The 25,681-nt window shown below is 40.5% G+C and overlaps 2 protein-coding genes across 2 annotated transcripts in view; one reads left to right on the forward strand and one right to left on the reverse strand.

Annotated features, from left to right (window-relative positions):
• Nucleotides 1-25,681, forward strand: part of T265_11070 (hypothetical protein) — a gene marked incomplete at both ends in the record, with an annotated part of 73,798 nt that overhangs the window by 30,226 nt on the left and 17,891 nt on the right. Inside the window, 2 exons of the mRNA XM_009177620.1 lie at nt 21,868-22,219; nt 22,750-22,989. Coding sequence (XP_009175884.1) covers nt 21,868-22,219; nt 22,750-22,989 — 592 coding nt within the window. The remainder of the gene's footprint in view (nt 1-21,867; nt 22,220-22,749; nt 22,990-25,681) is intronic.
• T265_11069 (hypothetical protein) overlaps nt 1-25,681 on the reverse strand; it is a gene marked incomplete at both ends in the record, with an annotated part of 28,299 nt that overhangs the window by 474 nt on the left and 2,144 nt on the right. The gene's annotated exons all lie outside the window — the stretch shown is intronic.

The raw sequence follows: 25,681 nt of genomic DNA on the forward strand, positions 1-25,681 counted from the left end.
AGATTCCTCTCTCCCTACAAGGCAGCATTTTATGGTCCTTTCGTTAGGAAAGGACCAACATTTGAAATTACATAATAGGCTGGCGAAAAAAATAATCTTGTTAATTAATGCTGATGTGCTTATGCATGCGTTCCGGAGTCTCAAGTTACTAGGCTTTCTTCTTGACAGTGTGTTCACCTGTATGCTTTGTTCCTTCAGGTGCGCGCATAGATGAGAGAGACTGGTGGGTAATGTCAACTCAGTTCGTTGTTTGGAAGGGCAACTTTAGTATGCCCCACACCATCTAACCTAGACTTTTCAATAAGCAATTATACGAAAGTTGCTCTGTCAAGTGTTTTATTGTTGCGACTATATACGATTCTCTTGGGCTAAATAATGTCATTTAATTTGAAACCTAAGCACAAGTATTCCCGATTGGCCAAGTGAAGCACTTCTCGGGTAACAAAGGAAGCGGAGGACGACATCATGAGTCAGTGGTCTTTCAGATATAAAGAAAAACAATATAAATAACGAAATAGTAACGTGTGCAATTTTGCCATAAATAGCAAACCACGCTATTCAACAGTGAAAGAAAACACGACAGGGCTCAAGAACACCGAGCACCCGGTTACTGTATTTCGTGGACAGTCATTTTTTAATTAATTAAATTAAAAGTTTTCGGTCGACATTTTACATAACTGTTGGGTAGAGTGAATACAGATCCCAGTAAAATGAACCCGATCCATGAAGAGTTGCAGAGTTTCCCAGATTAATTTCTGTGTGCTATTTGAAAGACTCCTGGTATGGGAGCAAATGAGTGGCTCATGTTGATGCAATGAAAAATGGGTAAAGTTGTTGAAATCAAGGTCATCCAAGTGCATACGACACCCCCGCGCTTATTCAACGTACCAAGATATTTTGTCTTTCAAGGGGCTCGGCGAAATTTATTTTTATAATTCCATGCAGGTTAATAAATCTGATAGAAAATGAAGTCTCCGGATAAGGTACCTCATAGTGACTAGTGGACGCCTGGCTTGACAAATTTGATAAACGTGATTTGAGGAAACGGCACAAACAGAGGAACATATCAACTAATCATTTCAGGAGATTTTCCAACGAAACGTCTGGATACGACTTGATCGCATCTAAGATTGCGCTGAATTTTATTAGGTAAATTCTGACAAGGAAATTAAAATAAAACTTGCAAGCACATTAAGCGGAAGCGTTAGACATTTGATATCTAATAAATCGACGGTAACAGAAACTCTTCTAATTGCCGAATATTTTGTCAATCGCATAGTGGTATAATACGTAATTATTTTCTCAGCGTTTATATCATTTTCCATCCTGTTGTACACCTTGCTTCAAGTACGTATGTGATTTGGCCTTAAGCAACAAATACGGAAATAATCTTTTACATACCCCATCAGTTGTAAAATGTCGTCACTATCTTCATACCTGACCCATCAACGGTGAAGCCGGCTGGCGTATTCCTTAATCTTTACAGTTGAAAACAAATCGAAGAATATAGCTTTCGGGCCAAAAAATGTGTTTATAACTCTTGGGTTGTATGACTCGGCATGAATGTGTGGGAATTACGCAATATGCGCCGGGAGTTACATCATTATCGTATCGTACACAATAGAAGGGGATAAATATAATTGATATGCATTCTTTTTTCGTATTGTGAACTCATATCGAATCCTAACCTGCATCTAAATTGCCAAAACCACCCTGTCGTATCCGTTTAGTGATGCCAGACTGAAGTCAGTCTATTTAAAGTCTTGGGTTTGTTCTAATTTTTCCCGATCCCGTGGAAGGTCGAGTTAGTTTATGTGCTGACCTGTGGCACACATTGTTCTAACTGCCGATTATAGCCTTACTGCCAATGAATTTGGTGACCAACTAAACGTAGTTTAGTTTATCCCATCTGAAATCCAACCTGTGATAAACAGACAATAGCAGTCCATCCCAAAGATCTCCCATTTTCTCATGTGCATAAGAAGTAAGAGCACAAAATGAGCTAATCAAAGATATGGCGTCCGTGGTGCTAAAATAAAAGTAGTACATACACATGCAGGCGCCTAATCTTGCAAAATCCTCAGCATCACTGGCTAATTGAGGGGACCCGGACACCTTAAATGTGTGGCAAAGTGAGTGCATTTCAGAAAATTTCTATGCGAAAACTTTAGCAAAGTCCAGCCCTCACCGTGCCGACGGAGGATAAAATAAACTTCTGCTATTTGTTCATTGGAAGAAAAACAGACCCTGATATTCGGAAACTATCACATAAAAATTTTGGGTAGTTTCGAGTAATCAGTTTAAGAAATGGGCACTGGCGAGAGCTAGACATAATTTAATCTCCCAAAATACGGGATTGGACCATCCAATAGCAAAGTTACTTGAATAATGAGCAATTAGTTTATCTGATTTGCAACGAACAAATACCAAAATAGTGCCAAGGCAAATCATTTTAGTGAATACAAGTTTTCGCCCAATTTGCTGCACCACAACAGCAATGACTTTTTGAAGCTATTGCAATTCGACAGATATCCCACTTTTAGTACTTGAACGTTCGCCGTTTCTTACGGATTGTCTAGAGAGATTTTAGGGTTATATGTACTATCACTGTGCAGAACGGATGTTATAGCAGATAGTTTAAATAACGGGATAGTGTAAATGTTCAAGATGATAATTTCTACGGTAATTGTGTGCGTTCAAATCTATGGCTCTGAACTCAACGATACTACCTACCATATTTCAGGCTACCAGTAAACTACCGGTGGGATGAGTTCTGCACGAATGCATTTATTTCTGGAAAGACCGCTAATGCGTTATCTTGTGTGATGCCAATTTACATAGCGACCGGCTAATGCGGAACACTCACCAAATAGAAGCTTGTTGTACCCGAATATTGGGCGCCCTTGACTTGGACAAACTGAGTTTTCTCCTTTTTAAAAATCATTGAAGCGAGTGTTCTCGTTGACAACTTTGTATGTGATATAACTCCCACCGTGCTGCTGTGCACAGACTGCGTATATTCGTGCCACTAATATTTATTCGGCTACCAATATTAAATGTTGGTGCTTTGTCAGAAACATATCTCTCCAGGAGCGCAAGTCAAAACTACTGTGATTTTGAGTTAAGCAGGCTTTGGAGGCTGAACTATGAAACAGGGAACCCAGAAAGATTATAAACATTCGTTTAAAGTTTACAGAGTCTAATCAAAACACATGAAGCCGAACTACGCGAAATAATAGCGTTTGATGTTGTCCACCAAGAAGGAAGTCGTCTGAAATCTCTTTAGAAATAGGTTCTCCAAGTGACACTCACTCAGCATCTACTAACGAGCCTTAAATAATTTTTGAGGTTGTTTCTAGCAAACTAAATAGCGATAAAACAAACCGGACAATTACACAAAATTTTGCCAAGCGTTCCGCTAAAAATTTGATGCCCGATATTCAGTGATGCCATCATGATAATGGATAGTCGTTAGTGATGTATGCGCAACGTATATTGTGCTATGTTTCTAGCAAAATTGGCAGCACCACTCTCAACCCCTTCTTGATGCCTGAGCATACAACCCAATTAAACTACTCTGTTGTATCGACTATCATAGTAGTGCCTCAAAGCATGTTGCACTGTTCTCAGAAGTGCAAGCATTTCTGACGTAAATATAATAACAGGTAGTAAGCTTCTCATTACATGCATTTGAAAAACCACATTAAACGGGTTTGTGAAGTAGACCACGCTCAAGCGAAATGACGGCATCGTTTATTGATAACAAATCTAGCTCCAAATAACTGCTACTTTTATGTGTTGGTGCGAAAACAATAACTTCTAATTTCCATATGTGAACCCTAAGAACACTATAAAACTAATGTTGTTCTCTTGCACTATTAGTTATGTGCGCCGCAGGTACACGGCAAACATTTTAGGGGAAGCCTTTTTTGTACCAACATTTTATTTGGAATAATCCATTGCAAATTCAAAGATTCTGTTTGATTCTCTTTTAATGGAATTTTGCCTGCAGCAATGTGGTGTACTCGGATTATACAAGCAGTGAGGCCTCGAAAAAAACAGCGAGAATTTTCCGCGAAGAAACAAAGCCTTGTGTGTATAGGTTGTGGGTAGGTGTTCTTCCTTTTGACGTCGAGGACAATGTACTAGAATTCTGTGCAGACGCCACTCAATGTTCAGTGATGCCGATTATTGTTTGGGGTCGATTTGTACAGGATAATTCTCGTGATTTCATTATTTTCTCTCTTATTTTATACCTGCACGGCTTTTAAATCTTGACGTAATCTTTTGCGAACTTAGCGGAATAAGTACTGCCAATGATTTACTTTAATGCACTTTGTTTTTGTAAATAATAACTGGAATCCTCTTGTAATTGCGGTGTTAAACACTATTCCATAGCAGAGAGTGAATCACCAGCGACATATATTTCGAGATATTTGATTCGCGTAACGTTTGGAGGGTGTGCCTTCTTCAAACGGCCAATAGGCAGTCTGCATCAGGCAAATTGTAATAAGATTGGCTATTCAGGAGGGACCGGGTGAAAGCAAAAGAGAAAACATTCAGGAAGAAAGTTTCCCGCTTTGAAAAGTGGAGTCGTGTTATTAAGCATAGCCAAGTAAATTGAAGTGATGCATTTATTTCACCACACCATTACTATCCAGTTATAAAAAATAAAAAAAATTTAGTACGTGCACAAACTATCACGTTCTTAAAAATAACAGACTTCATCTATTTCGTTTTACTTGCACGTCTTTCCTTTTTAATTTGTACGCAGCTTTATTTTATCTATTGTGTTTAAAAAGCTAGACCGCGATAACATGGGCTTGGTTGAGTGATTTATTTTAAGGCACGAAGTATCAGCTATACCAGCAAGTAGTTCACTGTCTCAAATCCTACAAGGCCCTCACCTAACTGAAATTTTGATGCCATTCGTCGGGATTTATTGTTTCGTTTTTTTCTTAACAAATATTGGTACCACACAGATTGACTGTTTTCGTAAAAGTGCTTTACTCGTACCCATTGTTGTTTCGCTGTGAACGCACTTTTGCTGACCACCGCTAACAAATTTCTTATAGCCAAATACGTTAATTCCGCAATTGCACTTACACAATATCATCAATGTTCCATTACTCAGGGCACCGTCGTCAAACTTTGTGCATACTTCCTAAATTTCTAGACAGATATTCTATTCATTGTATTTTGAGCAATTCCAACCACCCTTCAAACAGGATGCTGTCCAGCTCCAGTAGGTTGTAGGATTCCTAATTTCCGCAGTACTATGTAGAGTAGAAGTAGGTGAGAAAAGTATTTTCTGGGCCCTCGGGCGCCACAACTTGTTGGGCCTCTCACTGCCTGAATCTTATTCTATAAAACTGTGAAATCGATCCGCTAATTGGTTAACGTAGATTACTAAACATCATGGTAATAAATTTATTTAATGGTTTATTCAAAAACCTTGCTCAATGCACAAAACTTAGTCGAGCTAAAAGTCGTGAAATTTAACTGGGTATTATCCATAGTGGTGATAAATGTGGGAATAAAAGTTTTAAATGAAATTTGGTTTAATGAACGAATGTTTACCAAAAGTGCTATTAGCATTTATGGGGTCCGGAATCTGCACTTTTAAACTGACATTGCATATGCCACACGGAGGATTAAATCACGTTTTCGGAAACATGCTTTGAAAGTGGACTGAAGTTTAATCCCAGTAGCTTACAGTAGTCGAAGGAACTGATCTGTTTTCTAACTATTACGTTGGCCGCGACGCCAGTTTTAACACTAATGCTTCATTCACGCACATGCACGTAGCACATTAGCGATTGAACTAAGGGAAACTATTTTTGAGCGATCGCCACATTGAAATACAAACAAAAAAGCATACGGTTTTAAATTCGCGGCTGTTGTGCTTATTGCTTTGAATTCATATCACTCAGTCGCAGCCCCAGTACGCATAAAGCCGCTGAGCCTAAATACTTTGTTATCCGTTACTAATGTTGCAGGGTATGTGTGCCACTACACCACACCTGTTTTCTGCCAGACAAGCCCGTTCGCAATTATAAAACTCGACACCAGAGTGATAACGCTGCCTATTATTTTAACAAGGATGACCTCCGGGTGAACACCACAGTTCATACTAAAAACTTTGACTTGTGCGAGAAATTTGATACCACACAGATGCTGAAATTCAGAGACTTGGGCTTTATTCAGTGCATGAAATTAAACGCCAATGTTGTTTTTTGTCTGGTTGCATGTGTTTGAACGGTAGCGCAGAATATTTGATTTTGATATTCAAAAGCGCCACAAGCACGTAGCTCAAAAATGTCAATCGCAATCTTTACAAGTAGAGAAGAATCGTTTTTCTCCTTTAAGCCCACAGCATATTTTTGTACACCTCAGTAGGCAAAATACCATAAACATAATTGTAATGCTTACACATCGATTCCGATAAACACCCTTCGTAACCCTATTCAGTGAGTCACGAGGAGGAAAAACATCTTACAAGAAAAACAAATCAAAGTGGATTATTTCATCTTCGGATAAACAAATGATATTCATTTTGGAGACGTTTTCTCGTACTTTTAAGCAGAAGTTTGGACGTAATTCTGGGTTGTGGCAATGATGCTTAAGACATAAATCCGGCTCAAATTCTAACCAAGTGCATTCTTTGTTGGCTTCAACTAGACATACAAAACTGCGTCAAACTTTGTGCTATGCTTTAAGAGCACCTGAAAGAGAGACAAGATTTTAAGGGTATTTCCTGATGATCGAAGGAATATTTCTTGCACAGCTGCCTGGATCATGAGCATCACTGACAGAAATACTATATTCCGGCTATCAATCCATTGATCGCCGATGACGGCCTAACGATATCCTGCCTAAATTGATTACACTGTTACGTAATGCTGGTTGTGAGTGACTTGGCACCGCAAAATTTGTGAGACATATACCTTGCTTAATTTTGGTACCAAAGGTCTTTTAATATTGCAGTAGTCGTACATATTCACATAAGCCCGCGGTGTACAAGTCAATTAAACATTTTTAGAACGTTTAACTGCATCTCTAGGAAGGTGAAGCTAAATAACCTATGTTTGATGCGAACGCAGGAAAAACAAGCCAATCAAGATGACAAGGGATGGTATGAGGTCCATGCAACTGGTGGGTGGATATGCCAAACGAATTTAGCAGGATACTAAGGACAATGCGTGCCATCCAAATATGTAAACCAATTTGCAATTTTGCACACACTATAGACCTTAAAGTTAACGTGTCTAAACTGCATGATTAGACAACGCGTGGCATACCACATGGGCAGTCGATAGTCTGCAACATTGAGGGCATACATGAGAGCTTACTCTGCGCTTTGTATAAAGCGCTTTGTACCTGTGAAACAAATTTGCATGTTTGAAGCATTGCGAACCCGACGATAACCACTGGAGTGTTAATTTGGAAGTATAAATTGTACTGTCACCATGAGTACGCTTAGCTAGGGTTAAAAGTAAACGGATTCTTGCACACATAACAAAGACGCGTTTGGTCAAACCCCTCGCGATGGTCTTACTTAAATTCTTTGTGGTATATTGTTCAATCCTGCACATATGTGGATTGGCAGACCCTCTGAGATTTGCAGACTGCGGTAAGAGTTTTCAGGAATTACTGAATACATTTTCGCGTGCAAGTATTTTTCCAACAACATTCCACTGTATTTGCTGTAAGCTGACGAAAACTCCTTTCATCTTATTTGAAGAACGGGAATTTTAGTGACGTGAATGCTTATCTGCCAGGATTATTTTTGTTTATTCAGCTTTTTATATGCTTTCTGGTGACACGACCCCACTGTGCGTGTGACACGCAAAAGGAATTGACTTAATAATTGCTTTTCAAGAATTATGTGCAGAACGCCAAATATTCTAGGTCAAGCATGATGATATGGGACAAATTTCACAAGCTGCGAGAATTTCTGGCTATTTTCACTACACAGAGCCTTTAATGGATGAAACTAATTTGCCTGAAAATTTTCTGGTGAGTCTGGAGATGTAGGATTTTTTCACCTTTACTACCTACAGGCTAAATAGTGGCGAGTTAATGGGATACTGGTGGCAACGAGATGGGGAATCCAGATTATTTCACCAGTGATTCACAACACACTGAGATACCACAGTAGATTGAATTTCAAAGCATACTTTGAATTCCATATTATAATTATTTCTTTTATTTTCCCGGAATGCAGGTTCTACAGGAGCTATCTTAGAGTCAGTAAATTTTTCCCCGTGTGCTGGTGGCAAATGCACTTTAATCAAGGGGACGATGGCTACCTTTGTAATTAAATTTGTGGCACGTAAGCCGTGTATTCTAACACCGATTTTATTGTCTGTTTGCCAAATGTATTTCTTCTGACGTTATGGTAAAACGATAAACGCTATAGTTATTTTGTAAAGAACCTTTCAGATCCTTCACATTGATCAATGAGTTGCCAGGAATTCGTTATGCAACATCGTATGCGGAGTGTCCACGGCTGTTTTGTCCAGAACTAGATCTTTCAAAATAGCCAAACGGGTTTCCTACATCGAGGTGGACAAACCCTTTAATTGGGATCAAATATATGGTTGCTGTTGCACCGCATTTGGAAGTTGCGCAGTCACTGCTGTTTAGGACTTGGCATGCTGCTTTCCCCACTTTAGTGCGTCGTCATCACCTCATTCTTTGTAGTTCGTTGTTTTCTAGCTACAACCTACAATAGGTTATTTTTGTGTTTGGAGTATCATAAAAAGTTTCATTTTTCTAAATTATCGTCGCCCCCTTTAATCAGGTGCAGACATGGATATTGTGTCTTTCGACTTGAGTGCTTCCGCTGATGGTTCGGCAGTGATACATTTATCGCGAACTGATGTATGTCGCAACCTGGACCCACCATGTCCGATTCTAGCTGGCTTCAGCTACACCCTTCGCTACACCACCATGGTACCCAACAACCTTCACAAAGTAAGTGGACTTAACCTATTTGCAATTAAGGTCCATTTATACGTGTGTTGTTTTGATTGATTCCACCTCGATTTACAGTAAAGTGCTTTCATCTGACTAGCAAATTATGAGCAACAAATTTGGTGGATGACAAAAATGGACCAATATATCCATTTGCAACGCGTGCCCATACAACTGCTAGTATTTTCTACACTGTGATGGTAATTTTTGGCTGTCTTCCTTTAAGGGTCCTGTGTCAATCCAATTCAAAATAGTACGTCCCGGCGGGATGAAGTACCTCTGTGTTGACATGCACATGGAAGTTGCGTAATCAATACAAAACAAAGACGTCCACGTAAAAAAATTCAAACACAAAAGTAATTTCTGCATGTCACTTTCTGTTTTATTGATTTTTTAAATTATGTTGTACTTTATTTTATTATATAAGTAACATTGTTTCACTATGTTTAGGCACATTTTGAGAATTTCTATCAAAAATTCGCATTTCCAAATTGCGCTATCAGTTTAAATTTTATTCAGTTAAGTTGTATAACATTGTAGCTTACTGGACGATATTGTTATATTATTTATACTATTTTCTATCATCACATTTATACAACTTTAACTGACTTTATATAAAACAAATTATTTACATTACTCGCATTTACGTTCTATATTAAAATGTTCGCCTGCCTAGTTGTCGGGAATCACAGATTGCCAGTTATTCTATTACCTAAAAATCCATAGCTGACCTTCATACCATGCTAGATTTATCTGATAAAATCAGCGCAGATTCAATGGACGATTCAAACACAATTTCATTCGCAAAGAAGTCTGTTACATAGTATATATATATATATATATATATTCACTTATATATAATCGTTATTATTTGTTTGCCATCTATTTATTTTGTATGTTTTATTGCCCCCAATAAATGTTATCAAATAAATGAGCCATTTCGATACGTTGACTTCTGCAGTTCATCAGCCTGATTTAATATCATTTGGTGAATAGAAGTTTTTGAGGCGAGAACATTGCGAGAGTAAATAAGCTGCGAGTTGGTCGGTTTTCTTGCCTAAAGAGGGTGATAACTCGTGTTGGACATACTTTTTGGGGAATTGTAATGAAACGGCAGAGCTTGAAGTGTTGACATCATTTGAAATGACCGCTTCATCAAACTAAAATGTTGGGCGTTCTGCTGCAACATGACGGGACCGTAACTGACAATAGTGCACTGTATTCTACCGGTTCGAACGTGAGTTCTGCGAAAAAAAACGCATTTTCCTGCGCAGAGTTCATGGAAAACAAGCACGAAATTTGTGTGTATGTAAAAATAAGACACTAAACTGAATATAGGGTGGCCGTTTATTTTATAACAGCTTTTGATTGTTTACCGTCCTCCTACACTTTACCAGCATATAAAACAGCGTGCATTACCCTTTCAGTAAGAGTTCTTGCTTCACACCCCAGACAAAAATATGAGTTTAAACCATGCGGTTCGACATTCCTGAACATCAATATTGACATTTTTTTAAGTTGCCTGGTTTGACGGTTGAGAAAGTGACTATAGTTATAGCACCTGAAAAGCTCCGTAAAACCGCAGGTGTTTTTTGACTTGGAATTAAACCCCCGAATTTACAAGATTGTCATGGATCAAAAAGGTGCATAACTTCGACTGGATGAAAAAATAATTAATATAATTACAACAACTTGTTTTCAAGCAAGGCACCTCGCAAGAAAATAATTCTGAAAATCATTATTTGGTGAAGTTTGCCTGCAACATTTTATCACAAGAGGCTCACGCAAAATTAAAATTTGTTTTTAAATATGTGAAGGTTATTTTACAGTACTACTGTGATTAACTTTGTCCAGAAATGTATGCTCTATTTTGGAAGCATATAACTTGCCACTTTAAAATATTAGTCCATTGATTATTTGTTCCATTATGCGTACTATATATTTTATGGTGTGTGAATTTCGTTGAATATACTTTAGCTCGATATATGCCATTTTAAATGTTTGGTCCGTTTTGCAATCTTAAGTATTTGTACGGACAGGGAATGGATAACTCTGTCAAATACTCCCTTGTAATGGTGCAGATAGCTGCTTAATTTTGTTCGTTCTTTTTTTAAATTAAGCCATAAAAGCTCGCAAATTACTGTTGGAATTTTATTGAATATGTGAGCTTTCTTACTTTACTCTCTACGTATTTTCACTAAAATTTCAAGTTGATATTGACACAACATGTCAATTCATACGGCTTACTCTGTACTTTGCGTGAGCATGTGTACACGATATTTCAAGACACGTGGATAACTTGGCGATGAAATAAATTTTCTTGAGCAGTTGTATGTTATTATTTTCAAATGTCTCCATATGCAGAATTTCGGTTCATTATTCAATCACTTCGTGATGTTGCCGCATGTCAAAACTGATCTTATTAGGGATACAAAATATTTTGATAACAAGCCTGCAAACTTAATTCTAATGGGTTATGGGGTGATAAATTGTATTTTGTGGGAGACCTAGTTTTGCGAAGTTAGACTCACTTTCTGTCCAGTTGGAGTAAAATATAACGCAGTGTGCAATTTCGCCGTGACCTTTTCCTATTTTAGCCCATAGTGATGATGCTTCAAGAAATTTATGATTTCCTCAGGAGGATTCATCATTTTTATTCAACTCGTAAAGGTTTTCCGGCTGCACCTTATCCCCGTCGATTGCTTGCCTGCACATTTATGTTGATCCTTTTGTTTTCACCAGAAATCGGTATTGGCCTAAAACTGAGATTATTTGTGACAAGACGGTAAAAGGCTGCACCGCTGAAACTTGAATGGGAGGACACAGCGGTCGCCAATCTGACGGGTGTGTAAAATATGCCTCTAAAGGATTAGAACAAAAACGAAAGTAGCTTCAAAAGATTTCCAGTATGTCAAATTCCGCAATCACAAGGTGAACAGTGGGGGTTGTTCAACTAGAAATAAACGGTCATTATTTTGAAAAAAATATTGATGAATTTAATGTTCACAGTCTACAAAAACCGAAGTCACGAAACAAAGCCAATCCGTTGACTCCCCTTTGTTTAATAAAAAATAAAGGAGTTGAATAAGCTGCACTAAATTTAATATGTTGGATGCATTTGACAAGATGCGCAACGTTTGCAAAACAGCTAAAATATTTGCGGACGTTTGGTTGATTATACGGTAGCCGCACAATATGGCAGAATTAGAATGTGACACAACGTGGTGATGAATAAATATGTACCAACCAATTAAGGAATAACATGGTTTTATTCCAGTGATGTTTGAAGTAACCGAAACAAATATTTAGGTGCGAATGCTGAAAATACCTAAGACACAAGGCAGGGGGTATTAATTTCAATATCACTGGGGCCCAAGCTTAAAAGTGAAGGGAATTTGTATTTTCTATATGTTATAACATAGTTGGTGAAACGAAATTGCTCACATATCAGGTGAGACAACCAGAAGTCTGCGGGTAAAATTTCGCATTCATAACCACTTTACAAAACTAGTTTATCGATTATTTTTTTTCATTATGCGTAATGGACAAGAGAGCCGACACTCGCATGTATATATATAGTTATATATATATATATGTAGCAAATATTATGGTGTGTGAATTCCGTTGACTATGCTGTAGCCTGATATGTGCCATTTTACAGGTTTGACCCGTTTTGCAATCTTAAGTAGTTTTACGGATACAACATTTAGATATATATATATATATATATATATGTAGCAAATATTATGGTGTGTGAATTCCGTTGACTATGCTGTAGCCTGATATGTGCCATTTTACAGGTTTGACCCGTTTTGCAATCTTAAGTAGTTTTACGGATACAACATTTAGCAGTGCTTCGTCGTTCACCTAGTATTATGTTGTCGGGGATAGAGCGTGCTCAATTAGGCTACACAGAAACATGAATAATCTTATTACTATTTCATAATTTCTTTCGTTGTAGCAAAAACTTCAAAATACCATCAGGTACACTCAAATAATACTGGCATTATTTCCGCATTGGTTGGTTGTCACGGACAAACATCCGGGGTTGTTTCCACACCCAATTATATTCGTTCAATACGTCCTGCTTGTGAGTTACATAGAGATTGCTCAAACAAAGCAGCAGGGCTTAACGGTGTACACTAGATCGGAGCAGTACTTCTAAATTGCAGCAGCCAAACTCGTTTGCGATGGAATAGTGAACGCTGTAAAAACATTGTTGCTTTAATTTGTAAAATGGCTCTGTTTGTCAAGCCCTAGCATTTGTGCGAAGAAAATACACTAAATTGCTAGTATTGTCAGACTATTTGACAAAGCGCTTGATTCGTAGTAGAGCAGCGGGACTGAAATTGCGAGTTTATTATTTAAAAACTGCATTTGTAAACAAAACCTGGGCACAATTTATATATTACAGCTCAGTAGGGAGCCGAATTCAATGTTCTCTCACGGTATTCCCGAAAAGACGATTTTTCTAAGACAAGTGCACTGATTTGCATACTGACTGAAATCAAAGCGGACACTCACTAGCATCCCACCTAAACATTTAGATCGTTATTTGCTGCATAATTACAAAGGTCACCTTACAGGTGACTACCCGTGCCACACTAAAATAATGTCACACAGATAGCGTTGTGTAACCTTCGGATCATGTGTGGAATGATCTATCACGTCCTGGGCGTTAGGAGTTCTTTTCGCACAATCCTCATCTAACAGGGTTAAACGACGGTAGCTAAATGTTGCACAACCGACTTACTTTTGATGTTCCCATTTGATATTTCAATGCAGGACTATAGAGCGTTTCAATCATGACAACAATAAGCAACGAAATATTGCCAAACCGCAAAATAATTCACCCACATTGCATCGACACTTGATGCAATCTGAGCAAACTAGGTCACAATAATCGTGCATTTGCCTCGATGATAGAACATATCTTCCGTAATATAAATTCAGAACCTCAGTTTAGGACTAAATGCAGTTTGCATAACATCTGTCAAGCGTAAAATCACAATGACGCTAAATGCACAACGACAAACAGTTTACAATTTTTAGGATGACGCACCTTTGATTTTCTTTCAGACTTTCAGACTTTCGACGCCTTTTAATGAGTAGGAGGAATTAAATGAATTGAGGGGCAGAGATCTTAGCGCTCGAAGCACTACAAACACGAGCGTACATGAATCAAAGCAGCTCACTGAAATTAATTCAATGAGGAAAATAATTGTTTGGTGAGGTCTTAATAACCATAACTTTGAACGTACGTATAGCGAGAGAATTGACTGTGTTGATTTAGGGTCATATGCAAAAAAGGGCCTTGTGATACCAGAATTTTCTTGCATGTCACGTCGCCAAACAATCACATCACTATTTATTCACTTTTCAGGTTCTCAGACTTTTCTCCACGAAATAAATGGACGTGAATAGTTGGAAGACATGGTAGCTACGAAATATCATTTTACAACCTGGTCCAAATAGTGCAATAATATTCACGCAATTGTGCTAAAATAACAGAAAGTTGTTATCAAAAGGCGCCTTACCCACAAGATTATAAACTGTAGGTTACCCACGAAGTCGTAACCAACAATATTCTGCAGCTTAAAACAACCCTAAAATGTCGGGTAAAAGCAGATGTGTCTACTAAACTACAACTGAAATTCTTAATCCTCAAAATATATTAGGCCAATTAAAAAATTGTTAATGACCGACAAATTTGAATGCACGCAAAATATTTGTTGTGTATCGTAAGCGTAGCCAAAAGTGCTGTAAAATACTACATTTACAATGGTTTTCTGGTAAATCAGTTTGTATTTGAGGGTGTTTATACCACGTCATTTTTTCACCAAATAAATAAACTCAGATTATCACATTATATTAGCCCAGAGTGTAAATTAAAGAATAGTCAAAACTTCTGTTTTAAAACACTCAAACAAAAAACCTAAGACAAACCCTGTCGGAAAATGGTAAGTTTCATACAAGGGACTGCTTCCAGAAGATGTGAAAAGACAGTTGACTTTCCATAGCTGGGTGTATACGCACCGCTTATATCTGCGGTGTCTATGATATTCGGGCAAGAAAATACTTTTCCAATACGGTAAGAATTCGTCAATTGGAAACCCGTAAAAATCTTTTGTCAGTGAACAGCGAAGGAGAATATCCGGATTGACGTACGAACAGGCAACCGTATAGTAAATTGCCTTCAATGTGGCAGCAATGCAAAATTGCAATCTGTGTAATATTATTTGAGAATAAATATTAAATACATTTTTCTTCTGCGTACGGTTCTTCATTTTGCAACCGCTTCGTGGTAAAACGATGCGTCCATAATCTTAAATAAACTTAGGTTGGCAGTAAAAAGCGTTTCAGAATACTGGAAGATAAAGGATCAAATTCAGCAAATAACCAACCAGGCAATACTTCCATATTACGTCATGAGGTTATAAATATGCACGTCTGAATAAATATTCAACTCGAAGCCAGAGCTGTTCGCACAGTGCCATAATGATAGAGGTGCCAGTGTGTAGATACGGTCGCTAGATGTAGTAGCATGTTGTCCTACCCAAAAATACATCTGGGCACAATAGGAGAAAGCATAATGCTTCAAGCGTGGAAAACTTAATTATGAAAATAGGCGCTGAATGTCTGAGTATAGCTTATATAAGTACACGGGTCAACTGTTTCTGTTGAGTTAGTGCATCCAAGGTGGGTACAATCGAAGGAAATGCAGACGCGGTAGGCAATTTAGGTCAGAAGTTAACACTCTTTTGTCTGACATGGCTCACAGCCATATAATCAAATTCGGAACAATTTTATAATGGGTTTGGGCATTGACTGGATAAATTCCTATCGGCATGAGTACCTTTTGCGAAACCTCAGGATCATACGTGACACCGGTGGCTAAACATTTAGAAACATATTTGAACAAGACTTCATTGCAGCATTCTATTGGTCTTGTGGCGCTTACATCTAACGGTACACTGCGTGAGCATAAAGACAGGCCAACCTGCATTCTATTGTTACGGGTTAACATGGTGGATGAGAGCACATATCGTGCACCAGTGAAATGCACAATGATCAAAGTAAACAGAATGCCGCGCGAATCACACCAAATAAACATTTTGCGCAAAACAGCCCGTATATAGCACTTTTTTAGTTGCAGGCAGTGTGAATCTGACGTAATTGTATTGGAAACCTTATTCAAAATCATTTGCACCAAGAATTTTTGGCACCCGAATATTGGATCTCTATTTAGCCATTCCAATTAGTAAACAGTACAATTTATAAAATGTGTGCTTAACTATTTCCCCCATTAGTATATCTACGAAGAGAGAACTTAATAAAGATTATATATAAATGTATTGTTTTGGCGACAAAAAGCCGTAAACGCCGCAAGCTTAAAATGTGTTGATTTTTTAAGCTGCAGATTATATATATTATAAATATCTGACCTAACAAAAGACGTAGCTATTCTACTTGGAGACGAATATTTAAAAAGCGCTACAGCAAACAACATCGACTCTCCTATAGGCATGCTTAATAATATGAAGTTACACTGTACGCACACGCGACGGACGGATTGGGTATTCTGCCGGGTGTAGTAAAGGATAAGAAATGTATTCAACATGTGAACTTTATATAAACTGAATTGAAAGATGTGCGATTTACTGGAAATCGGGAATCAAATATTTGAAGCTTGCTCAAATAGTCGCCTGGGACTGAATGGGTATGTGCAATCATCATTATCAGTAGCAGCAGCTGTAAGGAACTGCGCACTTGCCGTAAGATGTTTGTAGCTGCTACCGTTTAACTCACCAACGATTTGAGTAGATTAGGTGGCTGCGCATAGAAGACAGGGATCTAATAAATTGGTGCGTAAATGCAGGACTGTTAAGTATATATATCTAAGCGGAATGCTTCACGATTTCAACATAGTTTTACAGAATTAAAGTCAGCCAATATGACGAATATGGTCATAAAAAAATTTCAAAAAATCGTATGTTCATCAAGTTTGAATTGTGCAAAAACATATGATTCATCGCATTAAATGAAAAAGATTTTGACACATCCATTTCAAGTGTAGGTGTCACTCGAGCACTGACTCAATTGGCTGTTGCATGTAAACGGCTGTGGTGCATACTGGCCGCCAATACGCGTAACCAAGCTTTCAATGCCTGTTGATTATTCGAAAAGATGTTCACCCGTGGTGGTACACACACGATGGTTTTGATGAAGCGCGTTGATATTTCTGAATGGTGCAGCAAGCTCTCCATTTAGTGCGAATGGCAATGCCTCGCTCGAACGAACATTATGAAATCCTTTGCGACAGGGAACATGCGTAACAATGTCGGATGACATTACATATCACCATTCTCGAAATGTTTTTTGTGAACTAAAGAAGGAACCGTAAAATTTGCATTGGGGATATTTTGGTTGTTATTCACCAGGTCAGAATGCAACATCGTATGTTTGCGAAGTTGGAAGTGAACAAATCGAAGAATGATTGAGGATGATTATGCAAAATCTCAAATTAACGGAGGCAATTGACGTATATGTCACAAGTGAATGGGTTATCAGATAAAACCACTTCAAATATAATCCAAACCGCTGTGTTTCTATGACTTACAGATTAGGAGTTATTCAAAAGTAGAATATGATTTTAAAGAAAACCTCTGTTTGTCCAACTCTGAATCGCTCAAGTAAAATACAAACGCTTTAGATTTGACCTTGCGGTGAACTCTATTTTTCTTAGAGTGGTGTGCATTGGCATAATCGTTTTGATTGATGTGACGTACAATGTAATGAATGCCGCGCTTATTCGTCCGATATATTCATATTTGTTATGTTTAAGGATTATTTGCTTGCAGTTGCTTCAATTACCTTTGATTTTTAGCTTATATTCGCACAATCGTTGAAGAGGAACGCTTTTTAATCATGCCGTTTGATACCCAGTAAATCTACAAATATGAAAACTGGATGCTCTCCGGTGCGGAGATCATGTTCGGCGAAGCGTGCCAGCAAAAGCAGGATAGACTTGTATTAAGTTCACCGCAACATGCAACTGACTGGTTAGAAGCAGATGGATGAGAGACAATCCATGTATCGCGCCCAGTGTCATTATAGTCGGGAAGTGCAGGGGTATTTTACTTCCATGATTACTACTTGCGTTGTTCATTCAAAGGAAGAAACACGGGATTTCTGTCACTGTGATGGTTCACTGTTGATGCAGATGGCGGAGTTACTTAGAAATCTCTAACGCCTTTAGAATACTCAGATGCTATAATGAAATTGAAAAAAGCTTTTGCATAAACTCATATTCCATCAAAAGCAAATATATTTGCATGTGTCCACCCTCAATGCCGAGTTTCCATTTGATATTCATACGGCCTCGTGATTATCGAATCACGGGTTCTCAAAATAGGATTCGTTATCGTACGTGGACGCTTCGCTGAACGACGGGACGTCTTATTGGTCTTTGCAGAGCCCAGCTGCATACTATGAGTAATCGCAGTAAAATCCATGAAAATTCAAAGCTTGACGAACAAAGCTAAAGTCATCCTTTTTTCTGAGAAATTTAGCACGGTAATTTGTACTTCTTCGCGGAATCTCCAGTGCTACATTTTGTGGATTCGTCTGAAATTTGTTGGACTGCAGCTGTTTGTTTGCATATTAGGATGATACAACTGACAGTTAAGAACTCGAAAACGTCTTTGATTATATTCTTATATGTTTGGTATTTGTAACACAACCAGGGATTCGAATTTCCCTCTCTCGTCAGGTTAAATTTGAAATGAAATGTGTTCACGAGGTTCAGGTAACTATTGATCTAGCAATTATTCGGTCGAGCTAATATTGACGCTTCCACTGTCGAACTGAGCGGTGTATTACAGAGTAGCGGAGAAAAGTTGCCGGCGCTGAGGTTCGGACAAATGTACGCGCAGTCAATTTGGAGCACACAAACTGCGATGGATATAGTGCCGAACCTCCGAAATTAGAGCTGATTACGTCGAACAAAACCTTGGATAAGATTGAGGCCGGAGGTTCCTGATGTACCTGTCACTGGTGACAAAAAAGCATGTCAAATTCGATATCTGTCATACATGGTTGTTGCATAATTGATCCAACAACCAGACGACCGACGTCACCAAGTACTCGATTCCGGTTTCCTAACCAGAGATTAGGCACTTTGCTTGATTAGGCCGCACTGAGTTATAGGCTTGCTAGCACAATCCCACTGAGGCTTACTATTACCTGATTTGATTTAAAAAATGCCATTAGTCCCATCTTACTCTAAGCGCTTGCTAGACCCTGATTCCTCATCATGCTTCCTTCATTGTGTCCAGAGAAGCGCCTTGCAGGCAAAATGCACAACAGTCAACCTCATCACTCTTCAAGGCCGGTCGATAGATTGTCCCAGTTAACCTCAGCCTGCTCAGTTGTACTAACCGACATTTCCTTTCCTACCACACTTGGTAGCTGTCTATCCTCCTCTTCACCAAATAATCTCAGCTCCACACTGACCTCTCAAATCTCAGTGCTCGTGTGCATAAGATGGAGAGCGAACTAATATCCTATCGTATCATGCAACCACTTGCCTGCCTTCTGACTCCTGATGCAATGTGTGATCCATCAGATCTTGCAAAAGCGTCAGTCTCTATTGACATATTCGCCTCGGAGATTAGTCGGCGTATGGAATGCCACAAACAGGTCTTACTATATAATATTCCCGACCGCATTCCAATAGAACTCACAAGAGCCGTACCACTAAATGCTCCCGATATGATTCAGTCGCAGACTACTCGTGCAATCAACCCTGGGAAAGCTGCGCGAGTCATATCACTGATGACACATGTGTGCACATAGCTGTCGGAGAACACCCGATTCAACTGGTCCGGCCTCTTTTACAACCCCTCCAGTTCCGTTTGACACTCCACGTATCCTACATCAGAGTAGCCTGTTCTAAACCGGTGGGAATTGCAGCCGCCCCTCCAAATGCTGAAGCTGATGTCTTAGCCTCTAAAGCTCGATGCTGGAGCACAGATCCCCTCCCTTATCCAAATTATCCTGGAATCGCTCCTCGCCCATACCCGCCATACCGTGTTGTCAACTTGCGGTTTGATGCCACACAAACCCTCATAACGGCCACCAGCCCTGCATCTCATGCTCATGACCATGAGCCCTCCACATCTACCCTTGGACACCTGCCTGTGCCTCCTCTGACCTCAGTTGCACCAAAAAAAAACACCGCCGTGATGACGGATGCAGTAACTTACCAGCCCTTACCCGGCGCTACAATCGAAGATCAGAACACAGTCTCCCGCTCCAGACCCCCTGATCTAATGGCACTTCGCCCCTTCCCACCAAAGCGCGCTCTCGGACTCAAACACTACTATCAAAGACTGGTATTGTAACGCCCCCGCTCGTGCAAAATCCACGAATTCTCACTCTTCACCCTTCCTCTACAAACCTAGGCATACCTCGCATGGTACTTTAATACACCTGCTGCCGCCCACCCCTTGTCCTTGACAGAAGCTCCAACCTGCAAACACCGTTACTTAACTTCATCTTTATCAAGCTCTGCCCCTCTGGCCACCCGCACGCTAACTACCTGAGATTCTTATTCGGAGGCTACCTCCTCCGCCTCCTCCAAAGACACGCGTAGCCCCACATTTGCAACCTTTAGAAACACATCAAGCTATACACACCACGTGCCTGGAAAAAACTCGTGTTCACAACAACCCGTGACCAGCTCCGACCCTCATCCGTTTCCACCACCCAAGCCACCAAATTTCGTCCCGCCTGAACACCATTTTCGGCACCCACCCATCTCTCCGGAGCCTCCACTCTTTTTTGCATCCTATCCACCTCCATACCTGCCGATTCAGAAGATAACACGGCCGACAACTCTACGTTCAACTGCATGTACTCCTCCCAAAGTCATTCCGTATCTTACACTGAGCTTGATACAGTACCTCCTACCGTGCGTTCGGACATTTTTCAACGACGATTTACGCGTCTACCACCAGTACTGAATACTGCCTCCCAGATTCCAACCCCCGTTTCATATTACCCACCTCAAGGCAACTAGTCCCTTCAGTACTAAATCCCACCGTGAGTGAGGCTACCAAGTTCCTAATTAGTACCGTTTGCTCGCCAATGAGCTTGTCAATAATGTTGTTCAGTGCCCGCTCATTACTGCACAAAATCCATAATCTCCAAGCAACTGAAGCCATCGCACGACCAAGTATAGTCTGTGTGACTGAAACATGGCTCACAGATGAAACACCGGACACGGCGATCTCAATCCCGCTCCCATAGGAAAAAACTCAAGGGGTAGTGGCTGTGTCATCTATTCCAAGTCAGGACTTCGTTCAACCCCATTTGATGATTCTTCTCTGGAAGGTATTTCAGAGAACAGACCAAACGACCTGTATTAGTAGGTTGTATCTATTTACCACCCGCCACCTCCCCCGCCTCTATTGCTGATCTTTCCCGTATTATCTCCACTGAATAAGCTCCTTCTCATCCGTCTAAATTTCTGTTGTGTGACTTCAACCTGTCGGACATTTCCTGATCCTCCCCCACGGGCCCCGCCCGTTACACCGCGCTGCTTGCACAACTTGGTGTGGAGGGTTGGTCTCAATTTGGACGTAGTTCTGCTCGTGGCCTGCGTATTCTGGACCTAATACTCTTCAACGATGACCATTTGGCTACAGCTGCAGTTGGTTCACGCTTTCCAGGAAGTGACCACAGCGTCATTTCTTGCAACGTAGTCACTTATGGCCAAACTGTTTTTCTGAGTCCATTCACGTTTCATCTCCTCTCACTGGATATTTCACAAGCTTTTTCGTCCACACTGGCTTCCCGGGATTAAAACGACTTCTTCCTGTCGAGAAATACACACCGCGTCAGTGACATCTTTCACCAAAGCCTCTTGATTGCTTTTCACCTTGTTTCTCCTGTAAAGCGTTTTCACGCCAATATCTCCAGCCACGATAGGTTATTAAAAACCTTGGATGCAAAAATACACCAGGCTAGCAGTGAATATCGGAAACCTCAGGATTTCTCATTACTAATTCTCATCAACAAACTCTCTACTAACCGAGAACGCCGAGAAGAGAACACCGTCCTCAGAGCTCCTTTCCATTCCAAATTACGCAGCCGACTGTTCCGTAGACGTTGCACCCTAAACAGCCATCCAATTGCTTGTTTGCGTTTCACAGATATTGGCCCTATCACTGATCCTGTCAACATAGCAGACCATCTGAATGCGTACTTCGCCATCTGCTACTTACCCTTTCCTCCCAACTCTAAACCCATACCCATTGCTGTTTATCTCCAAAGTGTGAACGGTCAGGGTAACCACATGAATGTCAGTAACGTAACCATTTCCCTAGCTGAAGTTTCTTCTCTTCTTCTACAGATTAAGGACACCGTTGTGCCACGGGCCGACGGCCTTCCACTCCGTACTATGAAACAAGGCGGCCGAGATATTGGAATCCTTCTACTAAAACTTTTCACTCACTCTATAAACTATGCATTCGTCCCCTCCCAGTGAGAAAAATCTATAATCCAACCGCATTTCAAATCCGGATCTAGACAAACTCCTTCCAACCACAGGAGAATCCACCATAACTCCCTCCTAATGAGAACCCTTGAACGTATGGTCAAAGCCCATTAACCAAGTTCCTACTGACAACTAATGCCACAGATGACCAGCAGAATGGTTTCGTGTCTCGGAGATTCATTCTTGGCTGCCAGCTTCACTTTTTCGAGACCATCACAGCAACCTATGACGCTGGATACTCCACTGCGACAGTTTATCTGGATATTCAAAAAGCCTTTGATCAGGTCCCCCATGCATCCCTACTGCACAAACTTAGTACTGTTGGCATCATTGGAACCTTATTTCAGTGGTTCGCCTTTTACCTATCTGACGGGACTCAAGTAGCACAAATTGGGGACATACAATCATCTTCACCATCGATCACCAGTGCAGTCATCCAAGGAAGCGTGGTAGGCCCCATCATCTTCTTACTGTACACCAACGGCGTTGTCTGTGCCATATCCCATGGTAAAGTCTTCCTCTTTGCCGAAGATATAGAAATTGCGTACACATTTCCTCAATCTGCACGAGCCCTTACGTTTCACTAGATGAAGCAAGACTTAGACTCGCTGACTCGCTGGTCAAACGACTCAGGCCCAAGCTTCTCCTCCACAAAATCCTGCATAACTTGCGGCTGATGCTTTCACAGTAAATGTAAATCCTATCACTCATTCCACGGATATCAAAGATCTTGGCCTCAGATACTGCTTTACGTTTAACTTTTCACGCCAGGTTCAGTACCAGGTTGCCAGAGCATACAGACTCAGTTTTTTTAATACTGCGCTCCTTTCACCTTCCAGACACAGTAGTTGTAATAATAATAGGTTTGTTTTCCAACTTGTAGGGAACATGCCAATTGAGGTACGATCGGCTCGTTGTAACCGGAACGCGGCTGGTAACAAACCCAACGGGGAAGATAGTGAAGCCAACAAGACAAGCCTATTAGGCAAAAATTTGCCGCAGTTGTGGAAACCAAAAACTAGAGCAATGGGGAATGAGGAGCAGTCTGATGTCCAGGCGAAGTCTGCATTCAAATTTCAGTTCCCTCCGAAACCCTGGGTATAGTTGGCTAGTTTTTCCAAATTCCCAAATCCGACTTCGCTCTTTCAGTTGTGGTGCGTTTTTGCACAGGTTCTAGGGTACACACGGGCTCCGTCGCTACAGTACTTGTTCTTTATAAAGAAAACGGTTTCCAACCTATGGATATCATCAATTTAACGTTTCTTCCAAATAAGAGACACTTTTAGGGTGGATCGTTTGGTGAGTGACCAATGTGCCAGCCAAAACACCCTCCTTCACTGAGTAATACTCAGAAATAAACAAGACAGTTCCCGTTGGGAAATTTGGGGAGATCATGAGCGAATGTGCAATTTCACGATAGCCTACCAGTGAGATGAATTGGAGGGGTGAGATGGCTCAAGTTGTAGCAGCGCGGATTTACTTACCGGAAGGTCCGTTGTTGGAACCCGACCCCTGCTTCTCGACCTCTCCTGTATAGATTTGGTCAACCTGGCAGCAGCCCAGCCCTCGTGCTTCCTTCATGTAGCATGGCTGCTAGGCACCGGAAGGGTGTCTACCAGCTGAACGATTTTTTTAGATGTGTGAGACGTACCAGCACACCGTACATTCTGCAGACATGGGAAATTTAGTAAATAACGGCACAGCCTTCGCTGTCGTGCATCTTATCTCCACCAAAATACCACGCACAATTCGATCCAGATGGGTAGTTGCCTCTCACCGATCGAATTTATTTTCTCGTTTTGTTATGTCACCTTGACCCATATAGACAGACGATACACATGTGCTTCACCGATCACCAACTTTGCGCCCGTGGTGGCTGTTAGATAGATAGCCTGTATCACAATTTCATAATACGTCAAGTGATTTCAATTCGATCGTGTTATCTTAATTCATTTTTGTTTACGATGACATTCACATTTGTAAGAATCAGCTGAGGATTAATTCACAAAGAATTCTTCGCGCGGATGGCGCTTGCGAGAATTTCACATTTATATCGTATCACAAAATAGTGGATTTTGAGTCCAAGTTTTCTGAGTACGATGGTTTATGCGAGCAGTCAGATCTGTCGGGGGCTAGACGAGAAGGTCTACCGAGAATTTGTTCCGAACCAGCGGAGAATTATTACGGCACCAGACTAGGCACCTAGCTTCCGAAATTTCTAGAGGTTGCAGTCGATTTGTTGCAGATCGCTAATCACATAGTCGTAATCAGGCTCGTATTAAGACGGTATACCCATGATGCATCAAAACAATCAGGATTTCGCATTTTTTCGGAGAGTAATCATGTGTTACCACGTATTAATTGTTCTGAATTTAAGAAAGTCTGCGAATGTGTGAATTTAGTGCACTGAAAAGAACCTATCACAATTTATCAATCCTCCTCCGTTAAGTTTGCTGCAACCTGACTTAAACTACCGACAACACGTTCATCTATTCCTGGTTTCCGTCGTTAACTTCTGTGATTTCTTATGGAATTGCTCTGAATTTATTCTGAACCACACCTCTGAATGAGCAACACATTGGTTGAGTTTCAGCTATCCTCACAGCTTAGTTGCCTTCTAATTCCATGTTAATGAATAAGTGCCTGGAACTCCCCCCCCCCCCGATCGAAGAAGGCCTCACAGGCACTGGGTTTAGGTTGTTCTCTCTAATCAACAGGATTTGAAATCGCAGCACGGGGAGTTCACCCAAACTGCTTGCCTATCAGTGCCGCGCACCCGTCTTGCTGTCTCTCCTGTCTCTCTCAGGGCATCGGCCAGCCCCGTACCTAGTGGAATTGACCGAGAGGTGGACACTACATGACCTGGCAACAAAGTATAAAAACACTAACCAGTAAGGTAAGTCGGGTCGCAAACTGCCGCCCCCTGGATGGGGACCCAGCCACTGAGCTCACCAATAGTTAATGACACTGGCAGAAATGGTCCAATCGTGCAGTTAGTGGTGCCCGTGCAGCAACGCTATCGCCGTCAATGCGTGGTTACCCGGCTCCCAAACTTACCGAACATGCCATCGCCTCCAATGCTAGGCTATTTTTCCCACCCTCTCCCAATTTCCGGTGATCGAAACTGCATCAGCAGGGATC

This window comes from Opisthorchis viverrini, assembly GCF_000715545.1.
Source record: "Opisthorchis viverrini unplaced genomic scaffold opera_v5_444, whole genome shotgun sequence".
In the NCBI taxonomy this organism is placed as follows: domain Eukaryota; kingdom Metazoa; phylum Platyhelminthes; class Trematoda; order Opisthorchiida; family Opisthorchiidae; genus Opisthorchis; species Opisthorchis viverrini.